Source organism: Sylvia atricapilla, chromosome 17 (genome assembly GCF_009819655.1).
Source record: "Sylvia atricapilla isolate bSylAtr1 chromosome 17, bSylAtr1.pri, whole genome shotgun sequence".
Lineage (NCBI taxonomy): Eukaryota > Metazoa > Chordata > Aves > Passeriformes > Sylviidae > Sylvia > Sylvia atricapilla.
Window position 1 is genome coordinate 10963434 of NC_089156.1, and position 26895 is coordinate 10990328.

At 44.6% G+C, this 26895-nt stretch overlaps 1 protein-coding gene across 1 annotated transcript in view; it reads right to left on the reverse strand.

Moving 5' to 3' along the window:
• MLXIP (MLX interacting protein) overlaps positions 1-26634 on the reverse strand; it is a 45038-nt gene extending 18404 nt beyond the window's left edge. The window contains exons 1-5 of the mRNA XM_066331672.1: positions 26264-26634; positions 3336-3442; positions 2949-3034; positions 1600-1689; positions 1278-1319 (exon numbers count right to left, since the gene is read on the reverse strand). Coding sequence (XP_066187769.1) covers positions 1278-1319; positions 1600-1689; positions 2949-3034; positions 3336-3442; positions 26264-26634 — 696 coding nt within the window. The remainder of the gene's footprint in view (positions 1-1277; positions 1320-1599; positions 1690-2948; positions 3035-3335; positions 3443-26263) is intronic.
• Positions 26635-26895: the final 261 nt, after the last annotated feature.

Below are 26895 nucleotides of genomic sequence, written 5' to 3' on the forward strand. Positions count from 1 at the left end.
GAATAAAGATTAAACATAGCATGAGTAGCAAGAATCCAAAAAACAACACCAGTGTTGTGAGATGTTGTAGTGGTTTGAAAGCAAAATGAGTGAGAGCCTCCAAGTCAGAAATACAATTTAATGAAAAGGGAAACAAGGTAAAATAAAATAAATGCAGTAATACAGAAGACCACTGACAGAGTCAGGATACAACCTGAGCAGGGTGATGGAAGCAGTCCAGGTGAGGTGGTCTTCCTGAAGCAGTGACCCCATAGAAAGGTCTGGTAGCTCTGGGAATCCAGTGGGTGAGGGCTGCCTGTACTGTCCCAAATCCCACCTTATATCCAGGTGAGAATGCTTGGCTCCTCCCCTTGGGCAGAGCATCTCCCAATGGGATGATGAGTCATACAGTGGGTCCTTGATGGCCCATTAAAGAGAGAGAACTCCCAGAGGGAGTTACCTGGGTCACACAGCAAGGAATTGATGGGCCATTAACAGAAGGCCTCCAGAGGGAGGGGGGCCTGGGAAGAGGCACTGCTCCAACAATTGGATTCATCAGCTCACGAAGATGGTGATAGAATACTCTGTGCATATCCTATACTACAACCCAGGACAGATGTATCGGAAACTCTGACACAGTGAAGTGTAATTGTACTCCAAGTTTGCACAAGACGCTTTTTGCCCATGAAAAATACAACACAATGTGACTTGGCTTACCTATCCCTCTCTACAGGCTGAGTTAAACTGCACTGCCTTGCAAAAACAGCAGAACAGTGCTTCTGATCATCAGTTTATATACCTAAAGTAGGTTTGGCAGTTTAAGGGGACATACTAAATGGTGACACCACTGTTCCTTTGACTATTTTGTCCTTTTATAGGATCCTGGCATATTATCTGCCTGAGCTGTGGGCACAGCAGGAATATCTGCAACATGTAGCTGCCACATCTTCACAGATCCAGTTACACAAGCGAGGCAGCAGTTCCAGTTACAACTCAGTAACAAGATGAAATCATGTGCCAGCCCTCAAAGAGATTGATCTCTCTGGGCATGCAATGCTGATTCCCATTTCTTCCGTCACACTGCTTTACATTCAACCTCTCCTCCCTCCAGTTCAAGCTACAAATCTTACACTGCTCTCTGAAGCACAGAACATTAAGGTGTCTAACCTTAATTAAGGCTTAAGCAAGATGGTTGTCTTTAGATTTTAATCAAAGCAAGCTACTGCACATTACAACTTTGTTATCTACTGCAAGTTCTACAAGAATAAATGCTGCCAGTTCTCAGTGGTGTTACCTACCCTGACCAAACTTGAAAGATCTTCATCTTTGTGTTTCTGTAACTGTAAAAGGAAAACAGAACAGATGGTGAAGTCAGAATAGGTCCTGTATGTGCCAGTGCAAGACCTGATTTTGCAAAACTTTTAAGACCCAATCATGCACAATCAGTCTCAGCACAGTAATTTTTAGTTAAGTGGAACTAATCAGATGAGCATGCCTGTACTAGCTTATCATCTGTTTTAAGTACTCTTGCATGCCAGAAAAAGTGATAGAAAAACTCAAAAAGCGACAATATACTGATCAAGCTCAAGCAAACTACTTTCACTATGTAAACCAACTGACCCTTTTCTTGAAGTATGTTCTCCACTTGTGGTATTCCCTAATGACTATTTCAATTCTTCGTTTCCAGTATTTCCCTTCTGTTGCAATGGCCTGAGAAAACAAACACATGCCATGAATTACACGGAATCACATAAGGACTGAATATCCAATACATTTCCAAGCAAATATTCAGGCATAAAAAATGCAAAAGAAAGCATGCTAATTCTGTTTGAGCTCATGTATCAGCAGCCCACACTGTCCCAGAGTTCAGCTATCAGAGCAAATCTGACAGTACTAACTTCATCTTTCCCACAAAAACCAAACACAAGATGACGTCTGACTGCACTGTCAGCATCTCCCACAGCAGCTCAACCATAACCAAGTGTTAAGAAACGGCAAAAAAAACCCCAAAAACCCCTTTAAAATTAATTTACTGAAATGTAACGTAGAAAACACACAATACCCTGTGAATTTCACAAGGTCCATGCACAGACACACACATAAGCAAAAGCTGCTACGAATGACACAAAGCAATAGAAATCTGATGTCCAGCTCAGGGAGGACCTCACAGGCCACACACTGATGGCAACAAAAGGATCAGACAATATGGGTCTTCAATGTATTACAGAGAGCAGTGTGTAAGTTGGGGAGAGCAGACTAATGAGAGCCTTAACTTTGTGTTCGAGGGTCTCTTTCAACACAAACATCAACACTGTTCTTTCAAAAACCTGAGACAGTTCCACAAACTCATCTGGAACTCCTTTGAGTTACAAATTACTCTAGAGTTATGCAGTATAGAGAGAGCCACATATTGCCACATCAAGGGCCTCACTGGTTTTCTGCAAGGAGCCAGAGGGCAGATGTTAGTTTTCATTTATGTTTACAGGAGCACAAAAATGAAAGAACACAAACCCATATTTGATCTGCCTGTGAAACTACCTCTACACAGAAAAAGAAATTGCTTGTTCTCTTGAAACCACACCTCTCCAATTACATAAAATACAGAAAACTCTCCCAGGGTTACTTAGATTCAGTTCTGAAAATATTCATCACTTTGATTTCCCACCAACTTCCAGTAAGAAGACAGCAGTGGCTATCAAAATCTTAACTATTCAAACAGCACTTTTATGACTTATGACTCATTAAACTACAACATTAACATAAGTTACACAGATAGCAAATGTCCTTCTGGTTGGACCTTGATCATCCTAATGTGATGAACTAACAAAACCAGGTTCACTCTGCTTTTAGTGCTTCTTTCTAAATAGAAACAGAGCACAGACTGGCTATGCTGCCCTTGTTCCCAGCAGACCAGAAAATCCTGTTACAAACTCCAGAGCTCACTGGGCTGTTCCTGGGGTTTCACACACCTCTGGCCGCCGGTGCTCATCGACGTCCACGGAGCCGTCCAGAGGGGTCACAAAGTGGCACACGGGGTTCTTGCGCTTCTCCAGGTCTGAAATAACAGCGAAAATTCAAGTGCTGAGCACCTGCAGGGCCTGCAGAGAGCTGTCCCTTCAGCGGCAAGGTGTGACAGGGAGCCTAGCCAGGATTCCTTCCCCATAAACAGGGAGATCTCGGGCTGTGCTTGGAGCGCTCAGCACATCCCCAGTGTGGGCTCATGCAGGAAAGCCCTGACCCAACGGCCTCTGAAACACCAGACCTCGAGCAGGTTCCTGAGCTCTTCACTAGACAATTTCAACTCCCTCGTTCTCACCGATGTCTCAGCAAAGACCCGCCCCCAGCACGGTACTTACACTGCATGTACCAGGCCCTCCAGATGGCGTTATTGAGACGGATTTTATCTCTCCACTGAAGTTTCAATCCCTTAAAGTTTTTCCATTTCGGTGAAACCAACCTTCCGCTGCAACAGAACAGACAACGAGTAATTCTGCTTTCAGTTTTTCTCTCTTCCTTCCTTTCAAGACAAAGCATCCCCCTAAACCAGCCAAACCATCAGGGGGTGAAACAAGAAGCCACATTTGGCCAGACACAACTTTTGGTGTCCATGGCTCAGTGAGTCAGGAGCCAGAGATGAATCCAGTCTTCAAGAGTCCTCCATAAGATCTAAGAACTGTCACAACTGGTATCATGAAGATCATCAGGAATGAAATTTATTTCACCTGCACTTTCCTCTTTGCCAGTATCACACCTTTTCTAGTCCCCACCTATGAATTTCTACCAACTGGGATCAGATTATTTAAAATTAAGAGGCTTCTGTACGTTTGGTCAGATACAGTTCCATTTGACTTTCCAGGCTGGTAACACTGGAAAAGAGGAATGAAATTCCAGTTCTGGTCCAAGAAAAAACATAACCCATCAACTCTACTCCACTGGTAATCAGAGCTGGGCACAAAGTAACTTTTCTCCAAGAAAGCTGGAAAAAGAATGCTCCTGGGAAGTGGCAGGGAAACGGAAGGGAAAAGGAAGAATCAGCAGGGACTCTAGTAAGCACTGTATAAACACAAACTACCCAGCCCTTAAAACACACCTTTATGAATCATTAATCCACATTATTGACAGGGCAGGGGAAGTAGGAAATACTCATAACACAGTAAATTTCAAGCCAGAAATTAAAGTAACTGTGCTTATATCAGGTTCTCTCACTTGTTTTGGGGGGGGAGTTTGGCCCCACATCTTCCAAGTTTATGTCTCCTGTGCTGTTTGTGCAAGCTTGCTATGAGGAATTGGACCAGCAATACCAACTGCAACCCACACAACTACAAAGGAAACCAGCTCATCTTGACACACTACGAGCATCAGGTCAAGGAGTGATGGAGACACAAAGGAGTGACAGGAGCAATGGCACCTACAAACACTCTGCCCTCCCAGGGGAGATCCCCTGAGCACACGGTCAGTCAGGAATGGTCTCTGCCATGAACTGCAGTGGCACTGGAGATGTACCAGCACAGACAGTGCCCTGGCACAGGCCCTCTGCCTCACACGTTCAGTACAAATGAACTCAAGAGAGGAATTATTTATCCTTAAAAGCTCGTTTCACATTTCAGCTCTAAAATGGCTGTGCAAATAGGAAGCACATCCTACAGAAGTGTAAGGCACTTCCCTTGGCTCACCAAAGCCCATGCATAGAGCCTGAGGGTGGAGAACTGATGATTCCCACTTTCCTGTTTGGTCTGGGAAACCTCCCAACAGCAGCTCTTTTGAAAGAAACCTTTTATTAAAACTTGCAATACTATAAACATATAAAAAGTCCTCAGCCTAAACAAAAGCTATCAGAATGCCAGAGCTGCCAATACCAGGATATTAAACTAACATTTTTGCACGTATTTGGCTCACTATTTCTTTCCTCCCTTGCTGACACCACATCTGCTCTCACATTCAAGTAACTTCCACAACTCTGACAGTAACAGAGGAACAAGTGCCAGGCTTCTGCCAAGAGACAGGTAAAGAAAACCAGCTCTGCTCTTTCAATTTTACTGCTATATAAAATGTCAGTTGTGGCAACAGGTTGTAGCAATGCACCAGCAGATGAGTTGTTGCCTGGCGGTGAATTTTTTTTTTCTCCTTGTTCTCTTTAAAAATAAACTGCAATGCTGTATGCCAAGGAAGCAGATGCAGAGACCAGGTATGGACTGCACTAACAAGATAATTCCCAGCAGCAAGAGAACAGGTAAGTGACCAAGTTGTGAGCCCTGTCCATGCCCAGCTGCCCCTTTGGGGTGTAGGCTGTACACTGGACTATGCTACAAGGCTCTGCTGCAGCCTTTGGGACACTGGTGACTGATAAAAAGAAGAGTACAAACAAAATCTGGTACACAAAATAGAATATGAGCACCCCCAAGAAAAACAGACTTTCTGGAGTAAGCAGCTTCACTGACTGGGAGTGAGAGCAAACCATGTCAACTATTAGCAAGGAACAGAAAAATCATTGTTAATGTACTTCTGCTGTCACTGGGCTTTAAGACACTCAGTACCATCAGACTCTATATGGTCACGGACATTTAGGAAATCTTTCTTTTCAGTAGTGCATCCATATGCCACTCTTTGAAACACATATCCCAAAACTCCACTTCTACATTTCAAGACTTTTAGTTAATGAAAAGACCTCCAACTATATCATCTCACTGTTACCCAACCCAAGTGTCAGGGCAGAGAGTGGATCTCCATCCATTTAATATTTCTCCCATCACTGTAAACTACCCCAATACCTTCAGTGTTCACTGCACAGCTCGCTCTGCCTCAGGATCACTGCACACCTCATCTTTCCTTCTAAACCAGGACTAAAGCACATCTTTTCCTGTTTCTCATCTGTACATTAACAGTTTGGAGACAGGAGATTAACGTGCTGATGCATCACCAGCATTGACAAAGTGCCCACATGCCTTTGACTAAGAAATCTGTCAACTTAATGTTCATCTCTTTCACAGCTCTGTGTGACTCGACGGTTTCGCCAAAGCAACAAAACTCTAATAATCTGCACTCAGAATAACAAGAGCAAATGCTTTTCTATAAAAAGACTAAAAGGAACTGTAATCAAGTCTGGTACACTCCATGCATCTTCAAAGAGCTAATTAAAACTGGAATTAAAACACAAATAGTTTAAAATATTTTCAATTATATTCTTAGAAAATGCTAAACAAGAGCAGTACATCAAAAGAAGGAAGTGATTAAGAACCTATTCTTAAAATAATTATTATTTTTAGTTCCCATGGGAGCAAAACACAAGTCCAGCTTGAGGTCATAAGTGAAACGACTTCAGCCTCAGTGGAGAGGAATCAGCATGAAGCTGACAACAATATTTAGACACTATTCCAAATTCCAAAGTCAATGGAAAGTCAATTACTTTGAACAGCACTGTGACTGAGAGCAGCTGCCTGACTGAAAGCAGTCTTCAGCTTTGAAAGCAGCAAAACAACAACAAGGGAAAAAAAACCCAAACAACTGGAGAGACCATCTGGCTGCTGCTCCTGCCACTTCTGTAAGACCACGCCGACTCCTACAGCAAATGTGGAGCAGCTTCCCACCAGGTGGATGGTCACCATGAACCTGCAGCACAACCCAAGGGCACAGCAGTGCTCCTGGTGCCTTCTCCAACAGCTGCTGCAGCTCTGCAGGGATGCTGCTCCCAACAAGGGGAGCAGGAGAACATCCCAAGGCAGAACTGGACCCAAGAGAGCACAGGACAGGGCAGGAGAGCTGCACCCACAGCTTGTGGGAATGCTGGTGCTGCACAGAGGGTGCCCAAGCTGAGCAACACAGGGAGCCAGGCTCCTGGGTGCATCCTGCAGGGAATGCTGCTGCCAGAAGCTCAGCTCATGTATGCAGTGCTGGAAGAACCAGTGAGTTCTATATTCTCCTCACTATCACACACAGATCAATTCAAAGCAGCTGAAAACCATCTGATGAGTGATTTGCAATGCATTCCAGCAGCTCAGCTCAGTCTCCCATGAAGAAATCTCCACCTCTTGAGTCCAAATGTCCTCATCAAGTGATTTGATCACAGCACACCAGCCAAAAGAGCTTCAGCTCAACAGCAAACAGAGCTGGAAATCCCCTTGGACACTGTGGCCCCAACGTGCTTTGGAGGACTGTCACAGGAGAGGCTGCAGACACCCCAGGCTGCCACTTCCATCTGTTGAAACTTTCACCTAGGAGTCCTGGATACACCAAGAGAGGCTAGAGCCCATTCCCAAGGTTTTAACATGTGTTTTCCCAGCTCAGGAACTACACTCAGGCAACTGAGATGAAGCAGGCAGACAGATGACACGGCACTGATCTCTCACAACCCTCCATTTCTAAAATTCTAGTGAAAGCAGCTGTGTTTTAAAACAATTACAAACCTTCAAACACCACAAAATTCGCAGCAAAGTACAAGAAACAGACATCCACAGTAAGAGTGTGACCTTTGACTTCTAAATTTTTCTTCAATCAACTGAAATGTAATTAGGGAGCAGGTTTGTATTCCAACAGTACCCTGACAGTATCCATTTACAAGCACTTTTGCCTCTGAGAATCTCATTGTTCTAAGTTAATGACACTCAATTAATGATCTCGCAGGATATTTCAGTCACGTTTCCAACTCAGCAGAGACAAGGCAAAAGAGTGATCCTCTTTCTTAACACGAGATGCCATTCACTGCTGCAAAATTTAAACCAGTAGCCCTCCCTAGCACTGAAACAACATGCAATTAATTAATCAACTCAATGAGAAACTCCTTCCGACATCTGTAGAAGCAGGATGAAGCTCTGAGATGAGATGACTCACAACAGAAGAATCCCCTGTTCTCCTCCCTTAATCAGAGGATTTTAAGATGGACTACAGTCAGTCTAAAACCACAAGACACAAGCACCCTCTGGATTTGGGCAGAAAGGGACATTTATCCATGTGCAAACCCAGAAGAAAGTTAGGGGTTTTCCATTACTTATTAGCATTAAGAAACTACAGCATTTTAGGAAATGGGTTTCTACAAAGAGCACTGAAGGAGCAGAGAAGCAGATTTAAAAACAGTAAGATAAATTCCATATATCTGCCACTTAACTGGTGGTTTGAATACGTGTTGATTAAATGGAAACTATATGGTATAGCATGGTAGAGCTTATGGGTTTTACACAGCTCAAATGCTTTATTCAGCTGTTTCTGATTCAACTTGCAGTTCCCCGGTTTTTATCTCCCTCAGAAATGCCCACAACAGCACCAGAGCCCTGTATTTAAATCCTTTTCCAATAAAAGGCAATAAGGAAGACTTTGCTGTAAACATCAGCCTGAAAAATCCCATTTTCCCATTCAGAAAAATTTAAGTTCATTCTCCACACCATGACATGTAGAAGTTGCTGAGCAGGAATTTCAGCTGGGAAGTGATCTTGGGACTGTAGTGAACTAAATGCTGCACCAAGTAACAAGTTTTTAAAATATCCTCTGAAGATGAAAAGCAAGGATCTCCTGCCTAAAATAAGGAAAGAGTGAATTACATGCCCATGGCTGCAAAGTGTGTGAGTAACACAGTAGAAGTAGGACATGGATTTTTTTGATGTACTACTGTGCTCTGCACATAAACTCCTAATTTCCACTTTCTCATTTTTCACTTGTTTTGATAAGCAGAGACAAGGAAAATCTCTGGCTACATTTGGCTCCCTAGCTCAGGAGGTGTTATTTTTTCTCTTGCACTCAGAGAGCACCTGGCCAAGATCTGTGGTCCATGGAATTTAAACACAAACCTCCAAGTGCTGTGGTTTAAATTCCACAGGCCTGTCCTGCTGCCCAAATATGTATTCCCAGAAAGCCCAGCAGATAGGCTGGAAAGCAGCTACTGCATGTCTGCAGGAATCACTTCCCCTACAGATCACTGGAGTCTAATGCACTATGGTTGTAAACAAATTATTTTGTTTTCAAATCTGGATTTTGTTAATTCAGTTGATAGGAACAAGCTACAGAAATGCCCTGTGTTTTCCTGTTTAGGTAATGGATCCCCCTGCCCTTGTGCTAAAACAACTCCTTTTTGCCTTATTAGCTCCAGCCTCAAAACCCACTTCCCCTCTCCCCCCAGTTCCTTCCTGTACACAATTATGCAATTTTTTGAGGTAGGGTAAGAATTTTACTTTTATTACAGGTAATGGCAGTGAGGCTCTTAATTTAAGTAATAGGAAATAATCAGAGTTGATAGTACAGTAGCTAAATAGATTAGCTTTTTCAACAACACAGAAAAGGAACTTTCTGGCTTCTCCCCAGCACTTTTTTTTTTTTGAAGGCGTGGTTTTAGTTTGTTTTTTAATCTCCAATCTGTTTTGTTGGGGAGTTGGGCCTGTCAGCTCAGCTCTCCAAGAGCCAAAACTAACAGTATTTCCCCAAACAAAGGTTCATTCAGAGAATCAGATTATGAGCATTGTGTGTTGGAGCAAAGGGGCAGGCAAGAGAAACCAAAACATTTCCACACGGCGTGAATGTGTGTGTAGGACTGGCGAGGAGACCACGTTTTAGCATCTTATAATTTTATAATTCCTACCTACAAAGTTAATCCCAGCTGCAGACCAAGGATACAAATCCCAGACAGAGCTCATTTTAAAAGGCAGATTTAGGGCAGGTCATTTGCTTCATTACCTGGTTCAGCCTCCTTCCCTGAAATCCTCCCACAGCAGCAGGCTCAGGGTCGTGGAGGGATGCTCTACTGCTCATAGACCACCAAGGACAGCAGGGAGCTTTGTGCTCAAGTTAAATCAAACACTTTAAAACAACCAAAATGTCCCCTCACTGTTTTGATTCATCACTTTAAAAAACAATACTTTCATCTTAAGACAAGAGATAGTGGAGCAGACAAATATTTTTCTTCTCTCATGAGCATTACCTATTAAGAACTGTTAGAAAAATAAAAACAAAGATCAAATTTAGCCACTGGCAAACTGGAATTCCAACACCTGCCAAGAAACATGTTATCTCAACTAATTTCACCCAGGCAGGCTCAGGTATGCACCTCCTGAAATGGAACAGGAAAGTGAAAGGTCAGCTGTATGCCTGAAGCAAATCCTCCTGCCCCAACAAATCCACCAGAAATTATTTATTTATGTTATAAATTCAACGCTATTTTAAGCTTGGAAGTTTAATGTAATTTGCATAAATGAAAGTTTGTGGTGCCTGGACTCTTGCTCTGACAACCTGGTCTATACTGGCCTCAGGAATGACCAGGCAGGTGTTGTGTCAAGGCAGCTTCCTCAGGGACAGCTGAAAAACCCACATTTTGGGAGCATTCTCACACCTACCCTGACAGTTTTTCATACCACCACCACTGTGTCAGCCAGGGAAAGGAGCCACCTGCTGCAGTTTTAGTCAAACACAACGTGGCCAGGGCCAGCTGTGTGCAGGGGGACAGGCAGCTGAGAGGGACCACTGAGAAATGCCTTCAGCAGATGCAGGGTTCGTGCAGGTTATGAAAGGGTGAAAATAGCACTGGGCAAACATAAAGAACACTGCAAATATCAAGAAGACTTGAAGGCTATAATGTCCTTCAGCCAGAGGCTATTTAAAGACTCAGAATATTTAGACAGTTTCTCATTTCCAGTCAGAAATCAAAAGATATTTCTAGAAATGTTCCTGCTTTTCAGACACTTGTCCAACAGTGGCTCACTTTAGTACAGAACTGGAACAGCATGAGAAGAAAAAAGCTTCTTAAGTACTGTCATTAATATGTCAGACAAAAGGCTGAGATAATGGGCCTTACCATCACATCTGCCACCCCTGACCCTCCAAAAACCTCCCCCTGATCCCTGCTCCTTAACTTTGCCCCTTTACAAAAGTCACCCACTTGGTAACTTATAAATATTAGCACTTTATAAAATGCCACACACTTTCACTGTCAAAAATCAGGACATTAAAGAACTACCAGAAACCCCATCATGGAAAAAGAAGCTGACACACAAAACTGACACAGTGCTCTGAGATCCAGGCTCAGAGGCAAATCCCACCCCTTTCACTGCCCAAATCTGAAATGCCATGATGGAGAGCAGCTGCCCATGGACACAAAGTGTGTCAGTGGCAAAGCAAGGACAGAACACCAGCCAACCATATCTCAGCCACAAACCCCACACTAGAAATGCTACCAGCAAGGTTAAGTTTTAGCAAGGATTAGATTTACATTTTTCACATCGGATCAGTACATTTGGTTTTCCTTCTTTTTGAAGTGCCTCCTATGCTCTCGTGCATGGTGGAAAGAAGTGTCATTTTTAGAGCTGCTTCAATATAAAGAGAAGTGATCCTACTTACTTCAGTGTCTTGAAATTTTCCACTTCTTCCTAAGGCTTGATTTCTGCCACTGGCTTTTCATCAGCCTTCTCAGAATCACAATATTCACTACAAAGAGCTGTTTCCCAATACAGATGACCAGGAAATGATAGGGTTTTGCAGTAGACCTCCATTTGCATTCAAAAGGATGGTTGTTGGCGAGGGACACTCTTGTATGGAGAGCTGTAAATGTGTCAGCATCTTTTTGAACATTAAGGCCCCAGCCGAGATTAATGAACTGATCAAGATGTGATGCTCTGGGACTTAAAAGATTTTTCACACACGGAGTTTCTGAAAAACCCAAACAAACCCTATCAGCATGGCAGATCAGGCCAGCTCCCTGAGCAGCACACACACCACCGAAGCTCAGAGCTGTTTACCACGCTTGAGAAACCCGAAACCGGCACTTCTGCCGCAGAGGATACAGTAACATTCTCTGAACAACATTACAAGCCTATAAATACACTGCAAGACTTGAGGGATCTTATTCTGAAAGCGCCTTATGGGTTTGCAAAAGCAGAGATGCTCCCCCAGCTCTCCCCTTGTGACACAAAGCTTTCATCCCAGCTGTCTGCAGCCGGCTCCCTGCAGCTTGAAAAACACCAGGCTGATTCCCAAATTCAGTTATTACAGACTCAAGACTGCAACAGCACACACAGTTTATTCAAAGTTTACATAAAAGCTGAACTAGAAACTACACAAGAGACAGAAGCAGGGTAAAGGCACCATTGTGTTACTACTGAAACTGCTCAAAGATCAGTCAAAATCTCATAGAAAGATGATGTAGGGAGAAAACTCCTTCCAGAACTCACATAAAACAGCCTGGAATGTGTGTGTGGGGGGGGAAAAGTCTCTAAAAGGTCAAGCACAACTCACAGGAAAAGTCTCCACTTCGACCTTTCGTGGATCTGTGTGCAAACAAGTGCTCTGGCAATGCTTCACCAAAACCAGCCCTTCAACTGGTGGTGAACACCCCAGTGCCCTGTGCATGGTCAGGCCGTGGGGGCAGCACATCTCAAACACTGCAGTGAAACTCCCCCAGGATCAGCCCATCCAAGACCACAGACTCCGGGGAAGGTTGAACATTTAGAGAACACAGAGAGTGGAAAACAAATTTCCACCTCCAGGTCACCGGCCAAACTGGAGCTGTCTGCTGCAGCGCAGGGAAGGCTGCGTGAGTGACCCTTCCTTAATTAACTGGGACACAGGGCTGGCAGGGAAGCAGCTAATAATGCTCATGCCACATAATCCTCGCCACACTTTTCCCAGATGGCTCCAGTAGCCTGTCTAGGACTGGACAGGCCAAGGGCAGTGCCAGGTTCCCACACACAGATGGAGAGATCAACCCTGTCCTTGGTAGCTGCAGTCCTGCTGAATTGTTGGATCTGTTCCTTTACAGTGATGGTGGTTATGGTAACTACACACAGCACAGGGCACTGACAAATGTCTCACAGCAGGTAACTTCATAAAGCAATATTTGAGCTCACTATATGCAGTGAGTGTCAGAGAAAGACCTTGTTTTATTTCATGATACCCTTATAAAGTCATTCCTTTGCTCCGAGTAACCACCATGATGAAATATCAAGCAGCAAAACGGTTCAGAAATTCTCATGCCATTCACCTGTGCACCAGTTAAAACACACAGCTGGACTGACTTTCAAACAGACTGAGATGGTTTATGTCCCAAAGCAAGTGGTGACTTCACCAGTAAAACACGTGACAGCATGAGCACTTTCACAAATCTTACTACAAGCAAAACAACAACCAACTCACTGAATGACCCTCACTCAAGTCTTTTCTTTAAACCATGTTTTTCATATGTGCCACAATCACAAAAAACCAGTCCCAACCTTCATTCTGTAGAGTCCTGTCCTGGGGACACAACGGGCCCTTGGGAAAGCTCATGTGAAAGGTAAGTAACACTTTCTGCATGTTTACTGCTATGGAGAGAAGCAACCCCACAAAATTTCCTAGCATCTGTCTCCCCATTTCCAAAAGCCTGCTACAAGCACCCAGCCTATAATCACCACATGTCAAGCTTAGACACCAAGCCTACTAATGTGCTAATAAAAACTGCTAATAAAAGTTTTAGTCTCCTTAAGCTCTGCTAAGATTTTTACTGGAGATTTGAGGGTTCTACTTGTACAACTGGATACTAAAAACAGATGAGATCCACGCTGAGTTCCTAAACAACAGCCTTCGCAGACCAAAATTTTATTAGAAACAGTAATGAATTAGCTTTTATTGCAGAATTCTATGCATCTACTCACAGAGCTGGGCTCTGCTCTTCAGTAGTAACATTTGCTGATTTGATAAAGTAAATAAATGCAATCTAATCCCATGGTTTCCATTAAGGGTTAACAATTTCACACAGCACCAGAGATAGACCAGGACTTAGGAATGCCTCTGGTTCCCATGCAGTTTGACAGCAGATTGCCCTTCCTCACAGGAGGAATGACTCAGATCAGTGTCACTGCAGTCACAAACGTACTGGCTCTGTGCTTTCACAAGACTGTGGAATCCCCAGCACAGAACGGGGCTGCTGCTACAGCCACGCACTCTGGTCTGGTCTGCAGCTTCCAGACACCAAACGCTGCCTGGAATTTTTTCCCAGCTGATACAAAAACACCGTGTAGCTCACTCCAGCACTTGGCACCTGCTTTGGCAAGAGCTGTGAGAACACCCACACAGGGTGCCACAGGTCCAGCCTTCCCCCTGCTCAGTCACAGCAGGGGTGAGCAGGAGCTTGGGGAAGGGTCACAACAGGACCAGCTTGTCCCTATGGTGCTCCCAACAAACAGCCCCTCCCAGCTCTGCAGGGGATTTTATATTAGCAAGCAGATTGACTCACTCTCTAAAAGTGAACTGAAGAACTACACAGTTTCTCTTTTGCTGTTTATAGACATGTCCCTCCACTCCAGTTGATTATGTATATATATTAATTTGGCAGGACTCTGCTTTGAAATGGGAGGGATAATGATATCTGTAATAGAGAACAGCCACTATGGTGACTTCTCAACAGCCTGGATGCCCCAGCTTTTGGACAGATTGTTTTGCTTTCCCAAAGCAATTATTTCACAATCTTTGTTTTAGGTGTCAAACATAGTTGGTAATAATTACCTGAAGTGAGTGCAGTTTCCTCCTTGAGGATATTTGTATTCCTGACCAAGTCAGCTCTCCCATCCCAACACTAGGTTCATTTGAAATAAGCTGACAACATTTGAAGAGCTTCTCCGGCTCTGTAATAGATCTAAATATTTCACAACCATATCCAAATCCCTTGGCTTAGTCGTTCCTTTCTAAAAGTTTTATATTCTCTAACCCAGAAAAGTAATTTTTGTATGTTTCCAGGTGGCAAACCTCCTCTACAACCCCTGCGTTCAATTTTCTCTCTCAAGAGCTGTGTTTTAAAGAGCAAAAGCAAGTAGTTGATTCCCTTTCACTGCTTCGTTTTTCCCCACATCTGGCACACCACCAGCAGCTTTTCTATCCAAGTTCCCTCAGCCTCCATCCTGTCAGAGACAGATGTTTACCAAGCAAACAGAGAGCTGGACTAAGCTGTGCAGATACCAGTATGCAGGAGTTTATACAGGGAAACAGTGGTATGTTCTTTGGACACCTCACAGGAGGAGCTAACACGAGAAGCATGATCTGTAACATCCAGACTCTGTGTGCTGCTAACAGACAGCCACACTTGAGAGCCGTTCCTGAATCCACTGCACAGCTCAGCAGCATCAGGACTTTGCTGTGTTGCCTCTCACCCGTACTGGGAGTTCTCCTGATGCACAATTGTCACTGTAAATATTATTAACAGAGCTTGACTAGCCATGGCTAAGTTTACTGAGACTACAGCTTCTATGTAAACATCCAGAACTCCACGAGGATGAGCAGAGAGCGACCATCAAAGAACATAACAAATGATATCATTCTTTGCTCTGGGAAACGTGGCAGCAGATAATATCCTTATCCAATGACTGGCAGATCAGGAATGCAACCAGATCTTCCACTGCCCTCTTCCTGTTTTGCACTTCTTCTCTAACAGCTGCCAGACCCAAAAGCTCAGGTATTTCCTTTTTACCTCTTTTTTTTAAGTTTTCCTTTCCTTTTTTCCCTTGGTCACTTCTGCCTCCAAAGTAATGGCATTCAACAACTAACACAGGCTAAATCAAGTGTCACACCACAGCACCAAAAGCAAAAGTCTGCATGATAAAAAGATAATCAAGAGCTGTCATGGACTTCAAAGAAGACTTACAAAGACATGAGAAGCTCTTCCACAATTCTTGCTCCATTTAGTCTCTGTCTCTTCACAAATGGTGTGGGCAGTGAGGACAAACTAGATTTAAGAGCAGCCTAAAATCTGGATGTAGGATGCAGCATGAAGAATTGAGCAGAAGAGCCTGCGATGGCTCACGTTCACATCAACATACAGTAACTAAATGCTGTGGGCCCGAGTTATTTTTAGGTCTATTGTGAAACCCCACATTCCAGCTGCTCCAAAGATACACCAGCACTACCACAGAGGCCTGGGCTCTGTATCATCACCCTGGCTGGCTGGAGTGAGTCTAACCCTTGCCCTACATTAGAATTTTGGCTGCAAGGCAACCAAGTCTCTGCCACAGATGGGGCGATGTGGCTAGGAAGTGTTTTGGAGAACAAGCTCACATGGGCTGGGGAAGGGTTTGGCTGTTGGATACAGAAGTCACTGAGCTGCTGCAGCCTGGCCAGAGGTCTCCCAGCCGTGCTGGCCAAGGTCACTTCAGCTGTCGTGTCCTTGAACTGCTGCAGGCAGAGCACCCGTCACTCTGGGACCTTGAGGGAAGGGAGAGTAAACAAGGCAGCAGAGGGAAAGGAGGCCAGGATTTCGAGTAAACATCCCATGCTGCAGAGCTCCAGAAACAATGAGCGTGACAGATTCCAGAAGCAAAGCCTCCTTCGTGCCTCTGCAAGGCTTGCTTGAATCTAGCAATGCAGACACATCTCTCAGAAAGAACAACCCTGCTGATCTCTGAGGACTAACAGCCTCCACTGCAAGGATCAGGGGAAAGGCCTCATCCTGCTTACCTGTGCTCCTGCAGATCCCTTCTAGGCAGCGGTAGAGCTGCAACACAAACTTCTGAGAACAAAACACCTGCACCCCTTTGTTCCTTCACTCCCTCTGCCTGGCAGGACACAGGACCAAGGTCCTGCACTCACCACAGGGACTCTAATGGCACTAAAGGCTCTGGGGTTCACACAAGCTCTCAGCAAAGACACCTCTGAGGACCCACATCAGCAGGACTCTCTCAGAATACCAGCACAGATGTAGTGCAGGACAGAGCTGGGAGGGGCAAACATCCCACGAAGAGGGTTCAGGCCAGGGCACACTTGCAGGTTGCTACCTTCCCCCAGTTTATTCCAAGTATAAACAATGCAGCAGCTATCTCACTTCCAAAACAAGTATCAGCAATCCTCCTCCTCAAGAAGGGCAAACCTATTACACAAAAGTCAGGTTATCTGGATCTTCTCCCTTACCCCCTCAGTCACCCTTAAGGCTCCACTCTTCAATTCTCGTTCTTAATTTACAAGCCAGCCCTAGGACAAGTAAGCCCCACCCAAAATCAGCAAAGACAACACCACCCTTCATCTCCTGAGATGGAAGAAGTCCTTGCAGGCTGACACACAGGAACAAAACTGTAACAAGCATCAGACTCCTTTGCTTGAGTAAGGACAACTTTTCATGGACTAATCTCTCAACCATTCTTCCTTGCTCCTTCAGCTGAACTTATTTCAACTTACTTCAACTCTCTTATTTCTGCTCTGAACTGTCCCCCCAAAATTCTGCTCTGTATTCCCCAAATCACTGGGAGAATGCATAGGGAAATATTGTTAATCTGCAATGAAACAGAAGCACAAACACCACATATGTCCTCTACCCATAAAGACATTCTCTGCTTGCTCTGGTGTAGTATAAATGAGCAATAAGGGTACCCCAGGAAATCCAGGAGTCTCTCACTATAATTTAAAAAAAGGCATTTATCTCTGTATGTAGGAAGACATTACAACACATCAAAAATACAGTAAGAAAGGCATTAAATATAGCAAAAAGGGCTGTATCCACTGCTTCCCTGCACTACACCAGCTAAACCAGAAGTAGAGACAAAAAGATCTCCCAACTGCATAGTGCTGTTGTAGATAATGCGCTGCAAACACAAAACCAAGGACAAAAAGCTCTCTAACAAGTCATTAAAATTTAACAAGTCATTAAAATTTTTCTGTGCTTTTCAGGAAAAGTGATCCATTCATTAAGCAGCAATGCTTAGCTACTTAAACAGCTGAACTCTTTCCTCACATCACGGTACATCACGCACCACGTCAAGGCAAAGGGTTATCTGCAGGTCAGGAGTATTCTGGCCAAAACACACTGACATATCACTAATTGAAGTGAATCAGATTCTTCCACTAATACCCAGCTACATGATAATCCAAGCAGTGCCCTGCAAGCCCTTTCCATCTGGCATGTCACCTGTTTTCTTACAGTCCCAAAGGTGACAAAGCAGCCCTGAGAACCACTCCTAACACCGTGGGCTTTGTGCCTTCATACACCTTGCAAGTGACCATGGTCTTGATAACCAGCCAAGGGAAGGAAACTTTTCCCTGGGCCTAGATGGCTTCCTATTGTCCTTTCCAATCCCATTCGCTATTATCCACTGATGCAAGGCTGGACAGTAAACTAAAAATACTAATCTTTCACAAAGGTAACTGCTGCTGAGCCTGCTCTTAAGCAGCACTCAAGAGTTTCCATACCTTAAGGCACAAAGTGAAATCTGCTTAACAGAGAGGGAACTGGCGATTCCCCTGCAGCCATTCACACCACAGAGAACGGCCAAGGTGTCACCCAGGCTCTCCTCACCACTTGCCCCTCAGAGGCATTCAGCCTGTAGGAGACTGATAAGACATTGTCACACGTATGGGAATGGCAGGAAGATAAAGCACTATCCACACCGAGCTCAAGCAAACTTCTGTCAATCCAACAGCAGATTAAACACAGGGAGGCAGAGTCCAGCAACTGCAGCGCGTGGGAACCACGGCAGGAAAACAGACAAGGAGCCCTCCATTTCTGCTTGCAGAGTAAAGAGTTCCCAAACAGGGAGGGTCCTCCTGCTGCCTGCAGGGGCACATTCAGCTCCTGAACAAATCTCTCTTGAGGAAAGGCGTCATGCCTTCAATGGCTATTAACCATTTGACAGCTCAGACAAGCTCACACCATTTAGACTTCCAAGGCCAACAGAATAAAAGAGTTTTCCAGATTCACCCGAAGGCCACTGTCAGCAGCACACTCAGGAATCCAGAGCGATGCTCCGGATACTAAAAGGTTTTTTTGGGTGGACTGCACAATGAGAGATGCCTCTCAGAACCACAGTCAGGGCAGGGAGCAGGTGCTTCTCAGGCAGTTCAGTGAAAGGCCAAGGCTTTCACTGCCTTCCAGAAGCATCAGGATTGCCCTTCAAATATCAGCCTGGTTTTATTACCCTGTAATTTGTATCTGTAAGGATCCTCATCAGTTCAGCAGCTTTTCTAAGGGACGTGTCAGTAAGCTGCACATGTTCATCATCCCCTCCTAAATCTTTCTTCCATTTCTTTCCTCTTCCTTTATTAACTCTGTAGTTGAAGTGTATAGGTCGTCCTTTCAGACTCCTCTGTCAGCTCACTCCTAAACTTCATGCCTTTGTTTCTCTCTTTCTATAAGGCCAGCACACACATCTGGGGCTCTGAAGTGCTGAGACTGTTTTGGTCATTTCAGACTGGAGAAAGGGAGGAAAAAGCAGTAACTGACTTATCTAAGATCAACAGCCAAGAAACCAAGGGTTAGAGACGAGTTTTGTGCCTGTGTGTCACAAAGTAAATAAGCTGTGGCAAATGCACACTGGAACATTTCCAATGGCAATGGCTGCTTTACTTACCAAGGGATGGCAACATTAATTAGATCAGGAGTGACACCAAGTCAGTGTGTTTTATGTTCAAAAACAACCAAAAATGACCCTCCAACTCCCATTTGAGCAAACAAACAAAAATTATTTGAAAAGACCATGTTCAGAATTTTTGTTCTGGTACTAAAACCATTAGAAGCAATTTTTGAAGAACCTTGCTTTTCCTAACCCTATTTTTCAGGCCTTCCTGCTTCAGAAACTGTGACAATAGTGTAACTCTAGATTGCACTAAAAACAATCAGATTCAGGTTTTTCCATCACTGTCTGAAACACAAAGAACCAACTCTATTTTCTTTGGAGGCCACTGAAACAAGTACTTTTCCTAATCATCTTCATGACTGTTTAATGGACATGTTAAAGGTTTCCTTTCGAGAGCGAAAGGAAAATTGTATGAAAGCTGTAAAATATTTCTATAGCCATCAAAGAGTTTAGAAAGCTTGTCTTTTTCCTCAGAAGTAGCTCAGAAGCTTTGTCTTTAAAGAACTGTTTGTGCCACTGATATTAAGATATCAAAGGACAGATGAGGGAAACTGTAAATGCAATTAATTTCTGCATACAAAGAAAGGAAGTTGCAAGCATATAGCCTGTTGTCTGTTAATTAAAAATAAAATACCAGATTAAACCCAGACTGGTGCAGGTTTCTCAACTGATAAGGTTTTTTTGTTGTTGCTGTTCTGTTTTAAAAGAACCCTTTCCCTCCAACAGCAAAAGGCAGCAGGACAGCATGAGAAGAGCCAAAGCAGGAATTCCAGATCTCCTTGCCCCCATCTCACTGCTCGATCCCCCATGACTTCCATATCTGGGTCCATCCAGCTCATTGTCTCCTTTATCAGGCACACCCTGATCAAGTCCTTCCTATCTAACTCTCCTGTCACAGATCAAAGCATGGGGAATAAACACTGCACTTTTCCAAGGCCAGCCACACCTTCCATCATCTACTCTTACTTTCCATGTATTCTTCCCTTTCATTCTTATTTCTCCTGCCCTGAACAGCATTACGCCGACAGCCTCTTTTCTCCCCAACTCGTGATCATTTACCTCTGTCCTTTCATTCAAATCTCATCTAAGTGCAACTCCAGCCTCTTTTCTTCTCCACAGTCCCCACCAGGATTAGAGACTTCCCTTTCCTTGCTGTCATTCCACCCACTCCTGCTCCTCACTCACACGGGTTCAGTGAGTTTGTAACCCAGGCTCAAACCCACTCAGTCAGCTGAGACATCCTTTGTTTCACTTGAACTTTGCAGTAACTCATTTTTTCTTTCCTGTTTCAATCCCTGTGGCCTCTGTCAACACCATCCAGTTCTTTGTGTGGCTTTATCTTGGCCTTTCTCATTCACTCCATGCATTCCTCAAAGATCCTCTTCATTTTACTCCACATCTCAGTGAGCTTCCAGCCTCACTCCTTGCCCTTTCATCTCTTCCTGCTTTACAACAGATTTCTGAATTCTGTTATTAGGGGGAAAATTCCACCCACCCCTAACAACTTAAAGAGTTCACTTTCTCCTTCAAGCCTGTCAAAATGCCTCTGACATCCCAGAAATGCCCAGCCTTCATTTGAGAAATGCCCAGCTCAAAATGGCTACAAAGCTCCCTTTATTCCTCCCCACCCCTTCCCAGCTTGCAGCATCACTAGATACCCTTTTGTTTGATTAAGACTAATCATAGCTTAAGGACACACAGTCAGATAAGCAGCTGCTCAAGTGACTGAATATCAACTCTGCTTTCCAAAAGAATGGAAATTTTTTTTCCCCCCACATGGGAAAGTAACAAACAAGAATGGTTCCGTGACCTACTAAAGGGGTGTGTGGAAAAACGTGAGTGAAGCCAAGACCTGAAGTTTGGGTTTCCTGGCTTTAATTCCTCTATCCACTCAGCAGAGAGAAATAAAAACGGGTAAGGGGGGGAGAACTGGAAATCAATGTCTTAATTTCTGTTGCCATTCAGAGCACATCGTAATCATGCAGCACAAAATCTTCCCTAAAAATCATGCCAAATCTCAATGTTCAGCCAATTTTTTTCAGATCATGCTAAAGTTCTTGAGAACTGGCAGTCTGAGGATAAACTAGCTCCCTCTTCCCTATTTCAGCATATCCATCAAAAATGATTACGAAATCCATGTTGTATTTAAGCCAGAAAATAACATCTGTTTACTGAGTAAAAACACAAGATGAGAACTACAACAAAACACGTAGACAGTAACAACATTAAATGGTAGATCAAGAGATGATAACAGTGTGCTTTTTTAATGAAAAAGGTGACTACTGTGCCCAACACCTCTGTAGTAACACCCTGCCCAACCAGGTCCATAGAAACCAGTCTGCAGACACCAAAATAGCCAGGAGCCAAACAAACAAAATTGTCCCTGTATCTAAACCTCTGTCCACAGAATTGGTCTGTTCTTCCTGTAGTTATTTGTAGCCCTTGTAGTCATTTGTAGCCCTGAGGACACCAAAACCTTAATCTGAACCAAGGCCTTCTCACACTACCACCACTAAATGCTTATTTTGGCAAAGAAATGCATCTCTGAGACAAGAACAGCTCAGCAACCTCCCTGCAAACCATCCTGAGGTTCAAGGTTGTCAAGGTGGAATTTCAAAGTGCATCTTCACAGAGCTTAAAAGCTTGTGACTATATCAAGCATTTGACATAAGCAGGGTAAGAGGCTCAGTACCAATGTCCTGATTCATGCTGCATCCTGAATATGGCACCTTTGCCTTGAAGAGACCCTTACTGTGGTTAAAAATATTTGTAACAGTGACTCTGCTCAAGTCTGGCTAAATTCAGAGGTGACAATAGGTGTTTTTAGAGTAGCTTCGACAAGCAGCATGTGAAATATGGAAGTTTTTAATGGAAGTTTTTAATCTCCAGGTGCTATCAGCACTGCTGAGAACTTCCCCAAACGCTGCACTAACAAAGAATGTGTGGCAAAGGTGCTCTGGAAACAAGCTGACCCCTAACGTCAGTCCACTGAGGAAAGGAATATTTTTGGCTTACATCTACATGAAGTGAAGGAGTCATATTGCTAAAGAGGAGAGATGAAATCTAGAAATGACCTGGCAAGCTGCTCACAAGGCAGCTTTTGTCCCAGTTTCCAGACCCCACTCTCCTGCTCTGGGCAGCTTTAGCAAGCAGGATCCACAGGGTTTTGGACAAGGATCTCATGCCAACGTTAACACTCTTACCTCAAGTACAACACCTGGCATGCTCCTTAAGCTCTTATTAAAAGGTGAGAGAACTCTGAGGCTACTTAAGAATAAATGAGCCCACAAAGTCATCTTCATCTACCCTACCATGCCCTATATGCTGAGATAAGCAATGACTGACATAATAATATATAATAGTTTAAAAATAACACCACCCAGTGTGAGTAGTATCATCAAGAATTCCTAAAATAAAGCTTGTGCTCTGTTTACACAATGTACAACGACCACACACATCTGAGGAGCCCATTCTCTCCAATGTCTCCCCAGCACTGCACAAGAAGAGAACCTTCATACACAAAATTATTTACATGGTCTCAGAGCCTCATCAACCTCTAATTTCTTCACAGGGCGTGCATACAACACACTGGCAGAGTATAACTGAAATCTGCAATGTCACTTATCCATTTCACACCCAGAGAAAATAAAAAATCATTTTAAATCTACTTCTTCCAGGGATAATACACTCCATTTCCTATTCCCTGCAACAATTACATTAGTCATCTTAGCAGGATTTACCTTTCTACCCTTGAGATAAACTAGCACAAGGTCAGTGATTCCCAACATCTGTTTTTCAGAGCTCCACAGGCAGTTCAGAGAAGCTCCTGTTTTAGGTTTTGAACCTTAAACTATGCATCATTCTTCCCAAAGCAGAGCTTTCCACAGGGAAGTCCAATGTCCCATATTCCAGACTGTCAGGGCAATAAATGGTTCATAGTGTCCTTTTGTAAAGCACAATTTTTCACCAGGCAGAAGTCTTCAGCCTCCATTCTACATGGAACTGAACACGTTTCTTCCACTGGAGACAAGAAGTCTCCAAAGCAAAGAGAAAAAATTCTTCTGTCCCTATCTCAGGGAAAAAAAAACTTGCACGATAGGCTGTTGTTGAAACATTTCTGAATACAGTTCAGCTTCGGGAAGTTATTTCTGGGTAATGTAATTATTTGAATAATGGTAAAGTTATTAGAGTGCTTTACTGAATTAACTATCAAGATGACACAACATTTTACTTAATTCTGTGTATTGTAGGTCATGTACCCAGAAGCACAGTTTCCCATTAGAATGAGCAGTGTCAAAGGTCCCTTCTCACTTTGAGAACATTTTTAAAGATCTTTTTGCCCACATACAGTGACCTGCCTGCAACAGGTCAGTTCTAGCTGCCTACACGCCAAGGTCTGCCAGGTCACACTGGTTTAAAGAGCTGAGATGAAGGGGCTAAAAGAACCAAGGTACTTTTACCTCTGTCAGTATGGTACTGCTCCCATAATCAATCTCATCAGAGAAACAAGTGACATTTAGATAAAGCACAGCCCGCGTGACACCTGTTATAAAACCCCGGTGTTTATAAGTTACTTATTAATTTAAAAAATGGTTTTAATCTGCTCACTGTACATGGGAGTATGCTATAGGCATGTTTTCCCCTCTGGAATGGCTTATCTGAAATGAGACTTTTCAAGCTGGGCAACTGGCTATGTGACTGAAACAGCTGTGATGAAAATTAGAATTGTGATGGTTTGCACTGCTCAAAGGCCTGAGGGAATCGCTTCCCTGGTGTTCAGAAAAAAACTTTTTTTTATCATAAAAAGTTTGACCGTTAACAGCACAAAGCCAAACTCAAAACAATTTACAGCACAATTAAAAGAGCCCAGGTTACACCACGAATCCGTGATCCAGCATAAATTTGGTACAAACCACCCGAGGTAATGACCCGAGTAATGACTGAGGTAATCTAGAAAAACTTTGCTTTCTAGTCCATCGGCCAAGCTAATGGGTACCACACGTTTTTTACTGCTTCTCTTTAAAAGTTTAAACACTGTAATGCCAGCAATGAGTGTCAGATGTAAATAAATATTACATAAAGAGCTCCCTTACAGCAGCTTCCTTGGGTTTAACACGACTGCATCACTCAGCTCGGCACACATCTTCACCCTCCTGTGTTACGGTTTTTGCTGTTGGTTTCCACACCCCCAGGTCTTTTCCAGAGACAATTTCTACCCAGCAAAGGCAGCATGGAAAACATTAACAGAGAATCTGTGTGTTTTCTCAGTGCTGGATCTGACAGGCAACAATGAGAAAGGTACAGCTGAGGCAACAGCCGTGAAAACATTCCCATAAACCAACCAAGAGCAAACCCAACCTAAGGACGACGTGGACAGAGAGATCTACAACCTACAGGCTCAATCATTTGTTAAAAAGCCATTTCCTATTCTCACCAACACGTTAATCACCTCAAATCAGGCCTTGCAGAATTACTTTAATCTTTTTTAGATCCAGATTTACAATTGGTTTGTTTGGCAGATTTAAGAATTGTATCCCAAAGCTGCTGAGTAAGCAGGCTGGATCAGGGCAGGATGCTTTAGGGCTGCAACTCAGCAAACCCTAAGCATTAAGAATGTGCTTTTCTTTGGCAGCCTCTAAGATATTTTCTGCACTTTGCCTCATACTACCACCAGCAAGCAGGATAAAATTATTTCTTCTGAAATAATTCAGTGCTCAATTTATTCACCTACATCAGAGTTCAGTACTGTCAGTCAGTGTAACAGAATTATTCCTTTGCAGCAGATGTGATCCTCAGTTTCAAAATCCCAAGGACACGCTAGTGGAAGCACAAAATAAAACAAAGGTGATAGAGGCCGAGGAGCAGATGTACCTGAGCAGTCCAGTTCTGTCCTTCATAATCCCTGCAGATCCTCTGCAAGTTCCTCCCACCTTGTACAATAAAGAGGTGGACTGATCAATTTTTAATTAAGGTTTACATTTTTATTTCTTTTTTTAAGTGAAAAGTACTTATGTCCACTGTTGCACACACCTTATCTGAGGCTCAGTCCCTCGCCAATAACTAATAACCTTCTTGGCCATTATTATCAAAATGTTAGGGTTACTTACATTACATCTTCTCACTACTGCACAGAACAGATAGTTCTGCTGCTTCCTCTTCATTGAGCAATACTTAAATAGAGGAATTTGGGGTCGGTAAAGTTCATTTTCTTTTAGCAAGCTAACGTGGTTCCTATAGATGAAAATAAATATTTCCGTTGATATGCCAAGAGGCATTTTCCACCAGCCCTTTTAATCAACTTCCAAAATACGCTCAGCAGAGAACATCAGATTGGATCCGGTTTCTGCTATATCACACACAGAACAAAAGACTTGAGCAGACACACATCTTTCCAAAACACTTCTCTTCCACAGCTCTGCCTCCATTTTGGATGACAGACAAAGGGGATAAATGGGAATACACCGCCTTATTGAAGAGAGGAAAAGCACTGCTCAAGTCTGAGCAAAAGGTGCAGATAAACCCAGGAAGTGCTGCTGCCAGCTACAGCCACCACAGGAACAAAGGAAACAGCGACAGAGCCCGTTTGCTCGACTTCGCTATAAAAATAAAATTTGAGGAGGGGAAGAAGGAAAATTGGCCGGGTTTCACATGGAGCGGGGCACTTTGCCCTTTCAGGGTTGTGGTTAGCACTAGAGGCTCCCACCCGCTCCCGGCCCGGCCGCGGGATGCTGAGGGCTTCCAGCGGCAGCCGGCGGGGACACGGGAGCCGGCCCTCAGCGCTCAGGGCGGGGGCGGCAGCGACCCCCCTCAGCCCAGCCCAGCCCGGGCCTAAGGGCAGCGCCCGCCGGGAGCCCCGAGTCCGCTGCGAACAAAAGCGGCCCCGAACCCCGCGTGTGGCTCGGCCCGGGCCGGGGATCCCCGCTCGGCTGCCCCTCACACGGAGCCGGTGTCCCCGCCCGGCCCGGGCTGTCCCCGCGGCCGGCACTGGCTGCCGGGGCCGCTGGCGGTACCTGTAGGCCAGGGACATGCACTCGAACAGCTTCGTGAGGGACGCGTCGATGCTGAGGCGGCCGCCGGCGCCGCCGCCGCCGCGGGCCGCCCCGAACTGGTAAGTCTGGCACGTCTGCTCGTTGACCGTGTCGAAGTCGTAACCCTTCTTGGGCGGGTGCTCGCTGTGCGGCGACGAGACCATGAAGTGCCCCGAGTGGATGATCTGAGGGCCCGGGGGCTGCCCCCGCCGCGGCCCGCACCGCCGCCCCCCGCCCGGCGACGCTCCGCCGTCGTCCGTGTCCGACGAGTCCTCGTCGGGCTCCGTGCGGGGCGACAGCGGCCCCGCCGCCCCGAGCAGCCGCGCCGGCCGCATGAACACGTCGGCGGCCATGGCCCCGCTGCCGCCGCCGCCGCTGCCGCCGCGGCCGAGCCCGCGCCCGCTGTGCGCCGCCACCGCCCCGCTCCGCCCCGCGCCCGCCCCCGCCGCGCTTAAAGGCGCCGGAGCGGCCCCGCCGCGCTGCCCGGGCCCGGGGCTCTGCCCGGAGCGCGGAAAGCCAGCAGAGAAAATAAAAATAACAAAATAACAAAATAACAGAAAACAAAAAACAAAAAACAAAAAAAAAAAAAAAAAAAAAAAAAGACAAAAAAAAAG